This window comes from Lissotriton vulgaris, chromosome 8 (assembly GCF_964263255.1).
Source record: "Lissotriton vulgaris chromosome 8, aLisVul1.2, whole genome shotgun sequence".
Lineage (NCBI taxonomy): Eukaryota > Metazoa > Chordata > Amphibia > Caudata > Salamandridae > Lissotriton > Lissotriton vulgaris.
Genome location: NC_141696.1, coordinates 186,466,484 through 186,482,827, shown reverse-complemented (window position 1 = coordinate 186,482,827; position 16,344 = coordinate 186,466,484). Strand labels below are relative to the sequence as shown.

General features: G+C 43.3%; 1 protein-coding gene across 1 annotated transcript in view; it reads left to right on the top strand.

The window, feature by feature from the left end:
* PRCP (prolylcarboxypeptidase) overlaps positions 1-9,801 on the top strand; it is a 319,478-nt gene extending 309,677 nt beyond the window's left edge. The window contains exon 9 of the mRNA XM_086933910.1: positions 7,480-9,801. Within this exon, the coding sequence (XP_086790036.1) occupies positions 7,480-7,684 (205 nt within the window). The 3' untranslated portion in view covers positions 7,685-9,801. The remainder of the gene's footprint in view (positions 1-7,479) is intronic.
* Positions 9,802-16,344: the final 6,543 nt, after the last annotated feature.

The following is a 16,344-nucleotide window of genomic DNA, read 5'->3' as shown; positions in this document are numbered from 1 at the left end:
CAAATGTGTCTTTTGATATATTAAGTGCGTGTCAGTACACTACAGCCTAACAGATCTATGCGCGGTCCAACTGTAAATAAAATACATTCGTTTACGTTTCTGTTGTACATGTTAACAGCTTTCGTTATTGTGCGGGGGGATATGTACAACCGCTCCCTGCGGGCCCTTGTATTATGGAATAAAGTAACGTTTCAACATCGCTTGTGACTCTCATATGTCCACACTACAGTTTCATATTAGGGACACTCTAAATTGGCAGATTTTTGTTTTAGACAAAGGTGGTAACACAAACCGGCTTCAGTCAGACACGAACACTGCCAACCCTCACAGCGGAGAAGCTCAGGGACCCACTGTACCTGAGAACACGGAGATGAGAGCTGCACGAGCACCGAAGGCAGAACAGAAACTGGCAGCGTCCTTTAACTCGGCAGCCCGAGCTCTCGAGGAAGCGGAAGTACTGCACAAGTCAAAGGACGCAGGCAGTGCCCTGCTGAAGTATTCCGGTTTGCCTCTAGCTCTGAGTGACGCGCGCAGCAGCAACAGATTCGCGCCTACCAGCCGTCTCTGCCTGACGAGCACACGAGGGTACCCCTGGGCATTATTATAGGGATTTTCTGCGCATCGTGCTAGTTGTGGGCTTTGTGTCTTACAAAAACGGTATTCCTATATTTTTTGCTGGCCGGCTGTTCATGCGCGCACACAGAGCTGAAGGGAAAAAAAACACAGCAGTGCACACGCTCTGCAGAATGGTGAACGAGCCCACAGCATCTGGATTCCATTACAGCACCTCCCTGACAGCTCCTAATTGACGGCCGTGCGCAAAACCGCTGAGAAAATGCCAAAAATGGCAGACGAAAATTACAGATAGCCTAGATGGCATAAAAACTAGGGAATGTTTCTGGCCCGAGCCCTAAAGAAACTTTTTTTTTTTTATAACAATAGGAGCTCGGAGCTCCGCCCCCGAGCCCTAAAAATGCATGTGTGGTAAGGTCATATACATTGTAAAAGTACATTATTAAAACATCAAATATATGTTTGTATATATATGTATAAATATATATATATATATATATATATATATATATATATATATATATTACCTACTGGCGGTCGCCAGTAGGTATATATAGTTAGGATTTTTTCCCTATGGCATTTCTGAAAATTCTATGTCTAATAACTTTGGCGTTTGTGGACGGAATCGGCTCAAATTTTCAGGAAAATGGCACATTTTGTTTCTGAGCAGCTCCTGGAAATTTGGGGGGGTTCGTCAAGGGGGGGCCGAGAAAAAAGGGGGGTCCCAAAACGCGTTTTTCCCATGTTAATTTCCATAGGGCGGTTGGACTCACTTTTAGCCCGAACGGCTGAATGGATTTCCACGAAACTTGGCAAAATTGTAGGGACTGTTAGCCCGATGTGCCTTTGCTAGGTCTCAATATATATGCTTCCGTGGATTTTGAGAAATTAACGTTTAAATCAAGATATATATCTGTAACAGCGCTCCGGGCAGCGATCCGGTTAGCGAACTTTTCGCGTATCGGAACTTTGCGAAGCGAAGCTGATTGGCTCTCCGGTGTCTGTCAACATTCTAAACAGTCCGGAGCGGCCGCCATCTTGTCTCTCAGTAGGATCGAGAGACAAGAGGAGGCCAAAACAAAGGGGGAAATGAAGGAAAGGGGGCAAGGTAGACCCCTTCTGACCCCCTAGGATTGATGAGGGGGATATTATAGAGCCACGCGGGGCCCCCCAAAAAAAAAAAAAAAATCCGATTTTTTCGCCGTAGAGACGCGTCTTGGTAAGCTAACCGGGCAGCTAACCGGGAAGCTAACCGGCAGTGTAACGGGAGTCTGAGGAGTAGCTGATTGGCTGTCAACATTGTAAACAGTCCGGAGCGGCCGCCATCTTGTCTCTCGGTAGGATCGAGAGACAAGAGGAGACCAAAACAAAGGGGGAAATGAAGGAAAGAGGGCAAGGTAGACCCCTTCTGACCCCATAGGATTGATGAGGGGGATATTATAGAGCCACGCGGGGCCCCAAAAAAAAAAAAAAAAGAAAATCCGATTTTTTCGCCGTAGAGACGCGTCTTGGTAAGCGAACCGGGCAGCTAACCGGACAGCTAACCGGGAAGCTAACCGGCAGTGTAACGGGAGTCTGAGGAGTAGCTGATTGGCTGTCAACATTGTAAACAGTCCAGAGCGGCCGCCATCTTGTCTCTCGGTAGGATCGAGAGACAAGAGGTGGAAAAAAAAAAGATGTAAATGAATGAAAGGGGTAAGGCAGACCCCTCCTGAACCCCTAGGATTGATGAGGGGGCTATTAAAGTTCCCTGCGGGGCAAAAGAAAAAAAAATTGCGATTTTTCGCGGTAAAGGTGCTTCCTGGTACGTTAACCGGGCAGCTAACCGGCAGCGTAACGGGAGTCCGACATATTGTGTTTTTTGAACGTTTGTGATATGTGCACGTGTGGATTTTGTCTAATTAAGGTTAAAAAAATATATATATATCTTTAAGCGTGTTCTGGCGCGCTTACGTTTTGGGTTTGGTTTGCGCTGCAGAGACGATACGTCACGGTTATGCGATGCATCATGAGGCGTCTCACGGGCTACGTGATACGTCACTTAATAAAGAATATATTTTACAGCTATAGATATTAGCTTTTAAAAAACCAATGAAATTCACAGAAAAAACCATAGGTTATGGACCATATATAGTTAGGAATTTGCATTTACAAAACCTTGAAAATTCACTGAAAAAACCATAGGTTATAGACCATATATAGTTAGGGATTAGCATTTAAAAAACCTTATTTTATTTGCACAAAACCATTGAAATTCCATATATAGTTAGTTGCACTAACTATATATCGCGGACCCGCAATCCACTGCTAATGATGTCACATATTACATCATTCATGACATGGTCAGTGACATCACTGATGACATCACTGATGACATCTCAAATGACATCACTGATGACATCACTGATGACATCTCAAATGACATCACTGATGACATCACTGACATCTCATTTGACATTACTGATTACATCACTGATGATATCATTTATGTGATAATACATCTTCAGACTCTAATATAACCTTAGATACACTCAGTGTAAACAGGCACTCACAGACTGTCACACATCCATGGAGTTACTCACACACCTAGTCAGTCATGCAAAGAATCAATCACATCTCCATTTCCTCAACTATACAGTTATACACACCTTACTTATTCAAACATATAGTAACACATATTTACTCTCTTATACAATCCTTGATACAAGTTCACAATGATTCATACAGCCACTCACACATTCACTGGCTCTTATGTTCAGTTATTTATATATGTCAACTCTCACATGGAGTGTGTTTTACATATGTACTTACTTTGACATGTAGCACTGAGATATCCATTCACTCACCAATATACTCATGCACACAGTCAACTGTCCATACAGCTGTTTCTACATGCACTTTTGAACCCATACACCTAGGGAATCAACTGCTCACACATCTATGCACAGAGTTATACACCTCCCAGCCACCCACACACATACTCAGTCTCCCATACAAATACTTGGGCAACCATTCAATAACCCATATAGTTACTGATATAGCTACTGATTTAAACATGCAGCAGTTTACAGAACAACATAAATAATGATTGCCAAATTAAGACACTTTAATCACTAACCCATACACTCAGTGAGACACATTTAATCATTCTCTCATACAGTCAGTCATGCACCTACTAAATCCTTCATCCAGACACTTATACATCCACTCATTCTTCAATATGTAAGACATATTTTAACTTTACAGAAACATACAGTCACTGGGTGTTGTCATCAGTGATGTCATCAGTGATGTCATCAGTGATGTCATTTGAGATGTCATCAGTGATGTCATCAGTGATGTCACTGACCATGTCATGAATGATGTAATATGTGACATCATTAGCAGTGGATTGCGGGTCCGCGATATATAGTTAGTGCAACTAACTATATATGGAATTTCAATGGTTTTGTGCAAATAAAATAAGGTTTTTTAAATGCTAATCCCTAACTATATATGGTCTATAACCTATGGTTTTTTCAGTGAATATATATATATATATACTAGCAGCCCGTCCCGACGTTGTCCGGGTATGAATTGCCGGCCAGTACTATATTGTTTTGTAGGATTTCGTTTTGATAGCATTTCTTATCTGTGACAGGCCTGTGAAACGCTCCGATTCACAGTGCACTGCTGATGCACTTAAGAGTGCGCGTTCAGTAGTGTGTGAACTCGAGATTCTCTACTTTATTTTCCCTTGCAATATTATATAGCGCAAACTCGACAACATGGCATGAGCACAATTTACATTACAGAAGAACACATTCATTTGTGGTAGGCACGGGGAGACAAAGCGATTTGCCTTGAATCACAGGATGTTGAGCTGATGCCGAGATTCGAACGTAGCTCCCCAGCTCTAAAGTTCGCAATTCTAGAACTTGTGGCTGGAGGTGTGTTTAAAAGTGTATGTCGGTGCTGGCCATCAATGAGTGAGACCGACTGGAGATGTGGGCCGCCGTGCCACCAATGTACTTACCGGGGAGGTAAACACCCATTATTCCGCAACTTTCTTTCCGCATACCATCACTCCGCATACTTTCATTATGAAAGTACCACGACTCCGCAATGCCATTATAACACATGGCATTACATTTTATATGCTTTTACCACGCATACATTTACAACAAAATTCATTGTAAATGCATGAATGGTAAAAGTATGTTTTTTTTTAATGTTTGGATAAGGTAAGTATGGGTATATGTTTTGGGGTTTTGAGGTATATGTTTTGGGGTGTTTGGGTATTTTAAGGGTTCAGATATAGTTTTGGGTTATGGGGTACAGGGGTAGTTTTAGGGTTTAGGGATAGGTATGGGTTTTGGGGTACAGTGGTATTTTTAGGGTTTAGGGCTAGGTTTGGGTTTTGGGGTACAGGGGTATTTTTAGGGTTTAGGGCTAGGTTTGGGTTTTGGGGTATAGGGGTATTTTTAGGGTTCAGGGGTAGGTTTGGGTTTTGGAGTACAGGGGTATTTTAAGGGTTCAGGGCTAGGTGTGGGTTTTGGGGTACAGGGGTATTTTCAGGGTTCAGGCTGGGTTTGGTTTTTAGGGTACAGGGGTATTTTAGGGTTCAGGGGTAGGTTTGGTTTTTGGGGTACAGGGTTATTTTTAGGGTTCATGGCTAGGTTTGGGTTTTGGGGTACAGGGGTATTTTTAGGGTTCAGGGGTAGGTTTGGGTTTTGGGGTACAGGGGTATTTTAAGGGTTCAGGGCTAGTTTTGGGTTTTGGGGTACAGGGGTATTTTAGGATTCAGGGGTAGGTATGGGTTTTGGGGTACAGGTGTATTTTTAGGGTTCAGGGCTAGGTTTGGGTTTTGGGGTACAGGGGTATTTTTTGGGTTCAGGGGTAGGTTTGGGTTTGAGGTACAGGGGTATTTATTTGGTTCAGGGCTAGGTTTGGGGGTATAGGGGTGTTTTTAGGGTTTAGGGATAGGTTTGGGTTTTGGGGTACAGGGTATATTTAAAGGGTTAAGATGGGTTAGTCTTTAAGGCTGTTGGGGTATTTTAAGGAGTAAGGGTGGGTTATGATTATGGGGTGCAGGGGTATTTAAAGGGAGCAGGGTGGGATTAGCACACAATATGAGACATGGCATGAAGGGCGGAACGTACCACACGCCCCCAGTGTTTGTCACGCCCCCAGCACAACGCAGACACGCCCACCTTTGAAATGTATATGGTGGGCGTCTGCATAGCCTATGTCCTTCTGCTGCAACTGCCCTTTCCAACTCTGTATTGGGTGTTGTGATTGGTGCTGTGGTTCCTGAGATTACCTGCCTCAAAGGTTTGGGCTCTCTCTTTATTATATTAGTATAGATACACACACATATATATATATATATATATATATATATATATATATATATATATATATATATTCCATCGACAGTCGTTCTCCCTTCCAACCAAGAACGATATCCAAGCCACAGATCCGTTTCAAAGTGTATTTATTTCAAGAGCGCACTCGACGCGTTTCGGGAAGCAAGTTCCCTTGTTCACGAGTTCACAAACTTGCTTCCCGAAACGCGTCGAGTGCGCTCTTGAAATAAATACACTTTGAAACGGATCTGTGGCTTGGATATCGTTCTTATCGTTCACCTACCCATCCTAAAAACACCCTAGCCACCTAATACCCTCATCCTCACCCACCTCTAAACCCTAAAAATGCCCTGGCCCTAATATGCATATATAATCGGTAATACACTTACCTGCAAAATACTTTGATTTTCATTGTAAACCCATGCGTGGTAAAGGCATATTTGTGGTAAAGACGCCTGCGTTGTAATGGATGCATATTAATGGTATTGTGTGATTCTGGCCGCATTGTAAAGGCTGTTTCCCAGAAATAGTTCTTAGTGGCGAAAAGAAATGGCTCTATCATTTAGAATTAATGTAACTCAAAGACATAATTTAAGCACACAAAGATGAGTAAAAGTAGGGTTATATAATTGAAAAAAGCATTGGCAAAGTAGTGTACGGGGACTGTGATCCCTACCACAAAGCTGTCCTTTTTAGGAGGACGTGCACATGTGGGTCGATTGCCATCATTCACAGTGTAAGCGAGCAAGTGGCTAAAGTGGGCATGACCCATTGCTCCACAATTTATGCTGTGGAGAGCAGAAGCAAAATGTTAATGACAGTTGAACAGACTGATGGATGAAGAGGCTAACTCCGTATGTATGGCTGTGGATCATTGACGATTGAGAAATAAGGATTGAATTACCAACACCATATGGCTATTGGAGGTCGCTTCTGATAAAGGACATTCAGTGATAAGACAGTGCTAAATCGCACAAGAGATAAAAGTGACTTTTTTGGATGTGCACTGGTGTATTATTGGACTTGTGGTGACCTACGGCCTGAATTTCATTTAGGCGGGAGGTACTTGTGGATGCCCTAGATGGATGTGCATCAAACACCAAAGTTGCACTCTACATTGATCCTTGTTTGTAAAATTGAATTGACAGTAAATGTGACTAGGAGAACTTATGTCGATGTGCAGGTCACTATAGCGAATCCGCCATTCTTATGTTGTATTACTCCGTATGTATGTATGTATGTATGTGGGTGTGGCTGCTGAAACGCGTAGATGTTTTTCCTCGTTTAATAAACCCCAAAGGTGTCTTTGAATCTTGCCTGGAGTGCCGCATGATTATTTGTTGAACTGTGGATATTCTTATATATATATATATATATATATATATACATATATATATATATATATATATATATATATATATATACTATATTTTTAATAGTTTTTTGCATGCGGCCAGGTAAAACATGAAAAGACACCCATGGGATTGTGTTAATGCTGTCAAAAATTGCAGTTTCTAAAAATCCATCCATCTGTTAATTTTCTCTCTCTTTCTTTTAGTAATGGCGGACTGGATCCATGGTCTTCAGGTGGGGTGACTAAAGATATCACAGACACTTTGGTTGCCGTATTTATTCCAGAGGGCGCCCATCACTTAGATCTGCGATTCCGCAATGCTGAAGACCCTGAATCAGTAGTGCGAGCAAGAGAAGTGGAGATAAAAAATATGAAACAGTGGCTAAGGAAGGCAAAACCTTCTCCATAAATGTACTGTAATGTTCAGCTTGTGGCCCTCAATATTTTATACTATTCCTCTTCTGAACAGGGCACTGGCTCGAGACCATCCTACAATTAAATACTTGAAGTCCATATTTTTGTAATCCTAGTCTTGGGATGTTTTTTTTTTCAAATGTTAACTTTTACAGAGTCATCTGATCTCTGTCTACGACTAGCTGCTTTGGACATAAGAATGTGAAAAGGACATCGCAATCCGGGTTTTCGACTTGTTACACAAATATCGGGACATATTTACAAGGGGATATCACCAGTTAAACGTCACTTTTAGCAACGTTCTAGTGGCGATATGCTATTCTCTATAATTGTAAAGCAGCGTTAATCCACTTTTTGCAGCGTAACTCCGCCTTGTAAATAAGGTATCACTTAGAGTGAAAGGGGTGTGCAATAGGTGTGGCTGTGGGTGTTCCACTGCAACACCCATTGCTTTGGATGCTGCCCAAGATGTTCAAGAAGATGCAATTCTGAGGCAGTAACATAAACTAATGCCATGCAAGAGCATGCGTTAGAATGGAGAAACAAGGAGAAATACTTTTATTTCTCCTTTTTTTTCTTTTTCTGTGTGTGCTGCAGAAAGAGCAAAATGACATTAATGATAGTTTATGTGCAGTACTGTGTTCCTTCCTGCACATAAACAATCATTAAATAATGACGATTTGCTACTTCTATGTGTGCTGCACCTTCCTGCACATTAACAATCATTCCCTGAATGAAGGCACCCTTGCAATATCATGCGCTGCCAAATTTGGTGCAGCTCCGTGCTCTGACATTTTCTCATAAATACGACCCATCATTTGTGAAATGACAAGATACTGGGAAACCTTTGCTTCCATTTAAGATCACCCTTGAAGAATGTTACTTAGTGTTTAAATAGTATGAATGTGTTTTTCTTGATTCATCATTCATAGGCACACAGGCTCACATCCATGCATACTTCTCTTTCATTCTTTTCTGACTTCTAGACGTTTAACGTCATTTCGGGCAATGGGAGGAGGTGCAGAAGGATATCACAGTGCTGTGCAATATAAACTAGGAATAGAGTTACTACTAAAGTTCAAAGATGTTTTCTAGATTATACCTCATCAAGTGTATTTGTTGATCCTCCGGTATAAAGCACACACTTCCCTATCACTCCACTAGTATAATCTAGGATATTTGCAGAGGCAGAGATAGGTAGAGGAGGTGTGGTATTGTGGCAATATTCAGATTTTTTGCAAGCGCTGGTGCAAACATTTAGTGCGGTCCCCTCTGGATGCTTACATTGCTTTAGTTGCCAAGTGCCATAAGCACCAGTTTTTAAGTATACTAAATGAGAGAAAATGGCATCCATCACCATCTAGTGTTATGACTATGTGAGCTGCCTCGTTATTAATAAGGACAACTGACTTTCTTTCAGTTAAAAATTCATAAATACATGTTGTTGAAGCACCACCCCCTTTGAAGGCCCTGTTTACATTAGCAATTGGTTTATATAATCAGAAGAATACTAAGAGCCACACATTCTGTTCAGTTCCCATTTGTTATATGTAACCATGGGTCAATGTTTATATATCTATGTTCCCCATGGTGGACTGGAAAAGAGAATTTCTCCCCTGATATCCAGCTTATTGTCTCCCTCTATGTTCCTACTCCCAGTACCACAAGTGAAAACAAAATTACATTCTTCCCCTTCCTTCTTTTCACTCGGTTGGCTTCTTGGCCTAGCTCCATTACAAAACTGGTTATTTTCTACAGATCTCTGATTTAGGGGGGATTTGGATAAAGTTCTTTTAGGAATGGCAGAATGGATCCAGGATCTTCAGGTGGGGTGACTAAGGATATCACAGACACCTTGGTTGTCGTATTTATTCAAGAGTGTGCTCATCACTTAGATCTGCGATTCCATCATCCTGATGTGTAATGCGAGCAAGAGAGATGGAGATAAAATATATGAAACAGTGGGTGACTAAAGAAGACAAGATCTTCTCTCTAAATGTACTGTAATGTTTCTGCTTGTGGCCCTTAATATTTTATACTATTCCTGTTCTGAACAGGGCACTGGCTCCAGATCATCCTACAATTAAATACCTAAAGCCCATATTTTTACAATTCTAGTCTTGAGGTTTTTTTTATATTCTACGTTTCTGTGAGTCATCATTGTCTTTGTCTATGACCAGCTGCTTTGAACTTAAGAATGTGAAAACACCATTACAAGCTTGGCTTTCAACTAGTTACACAGGTTTCGGTTCTGAAACTCGTACAAGATACTGGAACCTCCTTGCTTCCTGTTGAGATCACCCCTGAATGTTGCTTAGTGTTTGAGCATTATGCATGTGTTCTCTCTTGATTCAGCATGCGTGGACTCATAGGCAAACATCTATGCATGCTTCTCTTTCTGTCTTTTCTGACATGTGGAAGTTTCTACGTCAGTTCAGGAATGGGAGACAGGGAAGAAGAATCTCACAGTGCTGCTGTGCAATATAACCTACGAATAAAGTTACTGCTAAAGTTCAAAGATCTTTTCTAGAATGTCACTCATCAAGTGTATTTGTGATCCTTGATCATAAAGCACAGACTTGCTTAACACTCCACTAGTAGACGCTGGGATATTCTCGAGGCAGGGCAGGTGTGGTATAGTGCCTGCATTCAGACTTGCCAGACTTTTTGCGACACCTGGAGCCAACATTTAGTGTGAGACCCTCTGAATGCCTATTTTGTATTTTGCCAAGTGCCATCAACACCTGTTTCTAGATATTAAAAAATGAGAGAACATAGCATCTGGCACCATCCAGTGGTAAGGGCACATGAACTGTCGCATTATTAGTAATGACTCTTGAGTTGATTGAAAAAAAAGGTCTTAAATACATGTGGCTGGCAGACCCTCCCCCTCTGCGACGCTCCTGTTCTAAGCAGGACAACAGTACAGAGGGCCACATTGGTTCTCCAGTTCCTATTTAGTAGATCCAATCATAAGACATGGTTTATCTATGTCTATTACCTAACGTAGTTTAGATAGAGATCTGCTCACCTGACATCCCGCCTATTATATATATCTCTATCTCTGCCTCTATCTCTATCTCTATCTCTCTCTCTCTCTCTCTCTCTCTCTCTCTCTCTCTCTCTCTCTCTCTCTCTCTCTCGCTCTCTCTCGCTCTCTCTCTTTCTCTCTATCTCTCTCTCTCTCTCTCTCTCTCTCAAACTAAGCAACAACCTCTCTTTCTTTTGTTCAATCGGTTGGCTTCTTGGCCTATCTCCGTTAAAAAATTTTATTATTTTCAACAGATCTCTGTATTTGAGGTCCCTTGAATAAAGCTCCTGGTGATTTAGGGGCCTAACTACTAAGATGCCATAGACCACGTGTGCCTAACCTCGGCCCGGTAGGAAAGGGCCTGATACATGCCAGAAGTTCAGCATAAGATACATCTACATACTGTGAATCTAAATGGAACTAGTTTATATAGTAGTTATCCTAAAATTCCGGCATGTATATGGCCCTCCTAGAACTATTTTTTAAACATTATTTATTAAATTGCCAGGTACGTACAGTGGCGAGAGTCTCAATCATATTGCAAACAATTATAAAAGAGCTGCATAATGTACTTTTTATCCCCCCCCCCCCCCCCCCCCCCCCCCACTGCCCGCCACCCATGTCCCAACAAACCCAAAGGCAGATCAGGTAAAACTCAATATACCACATGTGTTACAGCAAATAGCAGTGAGTCTTCTTAGATCTTATAGCTGTCCTACATCCCAGATGTCTAACGTAATCACATTCACTTATGCCAGGTCAGGGTGCCGTAACAGATATGTGGTGAGTGGAGTCCAAAAGTCCTTAGGCCTAGAGGCCACTGGTAGCTCCTCAGCATAGGGGGTTCATTTGTTCCTTGCAGAAAACAAGGTGTCTAATCCACTTGACCAAAGTGGGTATTTCCCTGGTGTTCCAATGCATTGCGACAGCACATTTGGTAAGCAGGGTGGATATAGCCACAATACGTTGATTACACTGTTTGATTCAGTTCAAAAGTCCTAACAAACATAACTCTGGCGTGTATACAATTTTTTCGAGTGTCATGTCTGTGAGAACCTTCGCTACCCTCTGCCAGAAACTGGATATAGCAGGGCAATCCCACACCAGGTGTATAAAGTCTGCTCCACCCTGTCGACATCTGGGGCATCTCGCATCCTCCCGCAGGTCAAATTTCAACAATTGTGCGGGGTGTAATATATTTGGTGCAGGTATTTAAAATGAATAATACGGAGATTACAATCAGCAGTCAGACACCCAGTCAATTTACAGCAGGCCTCCCAATTTTCCCGGGTCAAAGGGACCCGCAGGACATTATTCCATTTGTGTAATGCAGAGATATTAAATGATTCATTTTCCCTTTGGGAAGCATTATATACTCTGGTAATCAACCCTTAGCATTCACCCCCTTTTAGCACCGCTTGTAGGGCATTCAACCTAATTGGTTCTTGAGGGAAATCCGGGTATAGGGAGCGCACTGCCACACGCAGGCTGGTATATGTGAAGCTGTGCATTGCTTATATGGTTGACCAACCTGAAAATCAGTTAGAGCTAAGAATGGGCCATTTTGGTACACGTCCCCTAGTTTAGTAATCCCTGCACTTTGGATGACGTTTAGGGCCCCACTTTCCTGCGCCACTGAGATTCCCAGATGGGCCGGGATTGGCATGTCTGGTGCATATATAGAGTCCCTCCCCGCACATGCAGCAAGGGCGCTTCATACCCAAGCAGTACAGCTGACATGGTTAATCACCCTCCTATTGCCTCCCTCGTGACTGTATAGAATCCTAGCAGTTAGTGGCAATGGATATGCAGTGTCCACCTCCACATCTAGATGCAGCAGATATTTCTGTGGAATATACCAATAGTGAGCGAATTGCGCCTGTGCGCACAGATAATATAAATACATATCAGGCGCTTCAAACCCCCGCACTCAAAGGGTTATGTTAACATGCTCCAGCTGCACCTAGACTGCTGACCAGCCCACACAAGCGACAATAGGCAGGACTGCAGCGTCTTAAAAAATGTTACGTTTAACTTTAACTTTATTGTAATATTAACGAATAAGTAAAGGAGCTTAGGAAGCACAGCCATCTTCACCACAGCAATTCTGTCTGCCAGTAACAACGGAGAGTGTGTCCAGCGGGAGATCTGTTCAGTGATTGTGGTGACAGCCCGCCCATAATTCATACTTAGCACGGTCTCGGGGTCTCTGTGTACCCAAACACCAAGGTACTTCACCGGATCTATGGACCAGGAGAGCTGGTATTCCAGCGCAATTTCTTGAGTACAGTCTGTTGGTGGGAAAATTGTAGACTTTCCCCTATTTATCCCCAACCCGGAATGCCTCTCTAACACAACATATTCACCTAATAAAGATGCCAGATGTGTAGACGGATCGCGAACCTGTAGCAGCATATCGTCTGCGTAGAGTGAGATAACAGTGGGCGCTGCCTGAACCCAAATGCAGCCTCTGCGTGTTTTTCACACATTTTGCATGACAGTAGTTTCAACGCCAGAGAAAAAAGCATAGGAGTGAAAGGGCAGCCCTGCCTTGTACCTCTGCAAATTGAGAATGTATCAGACACTCAGCCATTGACTCGCAACCGGTCTTTGCGTACAATAACCGTACCCACTTCCGAAAAACCGGCGGCATACCCATTCTTTGTAGGACTACAAGCATATACCCTCATTGAAGCGAGTCAAAGTCCTTCGCTGCGTACAACAGCACTGCCACAGCAGGGGTCTCGGGATCTAGGTGGGGCAACAACGCAAAAATTGTACGGAGATTGTGTACTGTGGAACGCTTGGGAACAAATCCCGACTGATCGGGGGGGGGGGGGATCAGGTTGGGAATCAGAGTTTGTAAACTACAGGCATTCATTTTCGCTAGAATTTTGGTATCTATATTTATGAGGGACAGTGATCTATATGATTTGCACGTATTAGCAGCTTTATCTGGCTTTAGAAGTGTATCCAGCAAAGCCTCCATGAGGAATGGGGGTAATGCACCAGTTCGTAGACCTCAGCAAAGACCTTCAATAGTTGTGGGGCCAGCTCCTGAATGTAGGTCTTATAAAATTCACTGGGCAGACCATAAAGTCCCACTGCCTTACAGGTAGGTAAGGCCATTATACCCTCCTTGACATCCTCAACATCAAATGGCTGGGTCAAATATTCACGCTGCCCATTGGATAGCCACCCTAGTGCAATGTCATCTAAATACTTATTAACTGCGTCGTCAAGGACTCTCTGTCTGGTCCTGTGTAATTTGGAGTGGATATCGATAAATACCTTACTAATCTCTAGAGTAGTGACGGGCAACAGAATCCTCATCCATCAGTCAACAATATACTCCTGTCCCTTGGGTAGTGATAACGTATGTGCCAATGAGCGACTGGGTATTCCCCCCTCCCCGTAGTACCGCGCCCTACATCTCCTGGATCTGTGTAGCACCTCCTGATCTGCTTTTTGATCCTGTTCAGAAACCAACTCTCATGTGGGCCAGTGTAGTGGATGAGGGGTTCAGCTCATATTCATGTTCTAGCACACCAATCTTATCCGCTAGGGCCCTGATTCTGTTCCTAAGATCTTTTATTACACCTGCCTGTGCACCTATACACTCCCCCCTTATGGTAACTTTGAAGGCTTCCTAAAGTGTGCATACACTGTCCACCGAGCCCTCATTCTCCCAAAAATAGTAATTGATCGCCGTGCCAATTCTGGACAGGAACACTGGGTCCATTAAGGAGGACGACTGTAGCTTCCATTGAAACGGAGGCCTGGCACTGTCCGGCACCTTCAGTTCTAGAAGCACCGGGGAGTGGTCAGAGAATGTCTTAGCCAATTGCTTTATTGAGACAGCCCAAGGGGCCGCCTCCTTGGTGATCAGCCAGTAATCCAACCGGGCCACAAGCCATGCACTGCCGAAATAAATGTGCTCTCTCTCTCCCACACGGATTAGGAGACCTCCACATATCCATGAGCCCCTCAGCCTCCATCAATTCACCCAGGACCTACGCAGCCTGTTTTCCACGCCCAAACACATCAGTAGAGAGATCCAGTGGGGGTCCAAGCAAATGTTTAAATCAACACCCCAGACCACAACAGAGGATAGAAAGGAAGAGACACACCTCCATATATCATTGAAGAAAGCAGGATCATTAATATTGGGCCCAAATGTGTTTGCAAACAGCACCATCGTGTCATCTAATTTGCCTAGAACCAGGAGCACCTTCCCCTGCTCGTCCGCCTCAGACTTGATTAGAGTGCATGGAGTGCATCTATTGACCAAAATCATAACGTCTCTAGAATAGGAGGAGAACGAGGACGCTACACACACCATGGCCCAACGAGACCCCACATTTAGTTCCGTGTGTTTGAGATGTGTCTCTTGGAGAAACGCAACCTGCACATCCTGCCTGTCTAAGAAAGCTAGCACATTGCAGATATTTTTGGGGTTATTGAGACCACGCATTTTCCATGTTATTAACTTAATAGTGTCACCTGGACCAACAAAATCCCATACACTTGTAAAATACCTTGACGGGACTAAAACGATAAAACAAACAATGCATTTACTATACTCCATGACTGCGATGTTCCCCTTCCCCCAAATCCCCCCCACCTACTTCAGCACCCCCAACTTGCTACAGACCGCCCAATCTCAGACTGATGAACATCCCGATACCCCAAAAACTCTAAGAAACTGTCAGGGTACACCTATTAGGGGACGCAAGAGTCCAAACAGCCTTCGATTAGAGGGGAGGTGGCTGAATTTGTCTATGGTTCAACATGGCAGCACCAAACAGTAATGGAGGATCATAGGCCTTTGCAGTTTTTCAGTCTTGCGCTACATTCCCACACTTTAGACAGACACCGATCCCTGGTGCGGCCTACTCAGTTCTGTATTAGTCTTGCAGCTAACGAACCCATCCTCTGAAAAGAGAAAAAATAAGTCCAGCCCCATTCCAACCAACAGAGCGATCTAGTAACTATGATCCTCCATCAGCTGCACACTTACGAATTACCTTTACAGTCCAATTTTTATTTATTTATTTATTTATTATAACACTTATATAGCGTACTAATACCAATCGGTGTCCTGGCGCTGAAGTGATAATTCCCAGGGAATGGAATCTCGGGTGCTAGAGGGAAAAAAGCCATGTTTTCAGATCTTTTCTGAATGCCAGCAGATTCTCGTTATGTTTAAGGGAGAGAGGAAGGGAGTTCCACGCCAACGCTGCTCCCCTAACAAAACTCCTTCCGCCCCAACGCGCCTTCCTGATACGAGCTGTTTTGACCAGCCCAAGACTGGCCGACCTAAGATGTCTTGCTGGTCTGTACCATTGAAAATAATCCTGAAGGCCAAGACCATGTAGCGCCTTAAAGACAATACAGAGGGCCTTGAACAAAATCCGCTTCCGCACCGGAAGCCAGTGCAACTTCTATAGCTCCTTGGTAACTGAGGAAAACATAGGCAGTCCCCCAATAAGGCGGGCAGCCGCATTTTGTAGGACCTGAAGTTTGTTGAGCACCCCCTGTTGTGCCTCGAGAAAAAGACTATTACAATAGTCGAGGCGTGAAAGTACCAAAGCTGTTACCACCGTCTTTCTACTTCCCTCCGG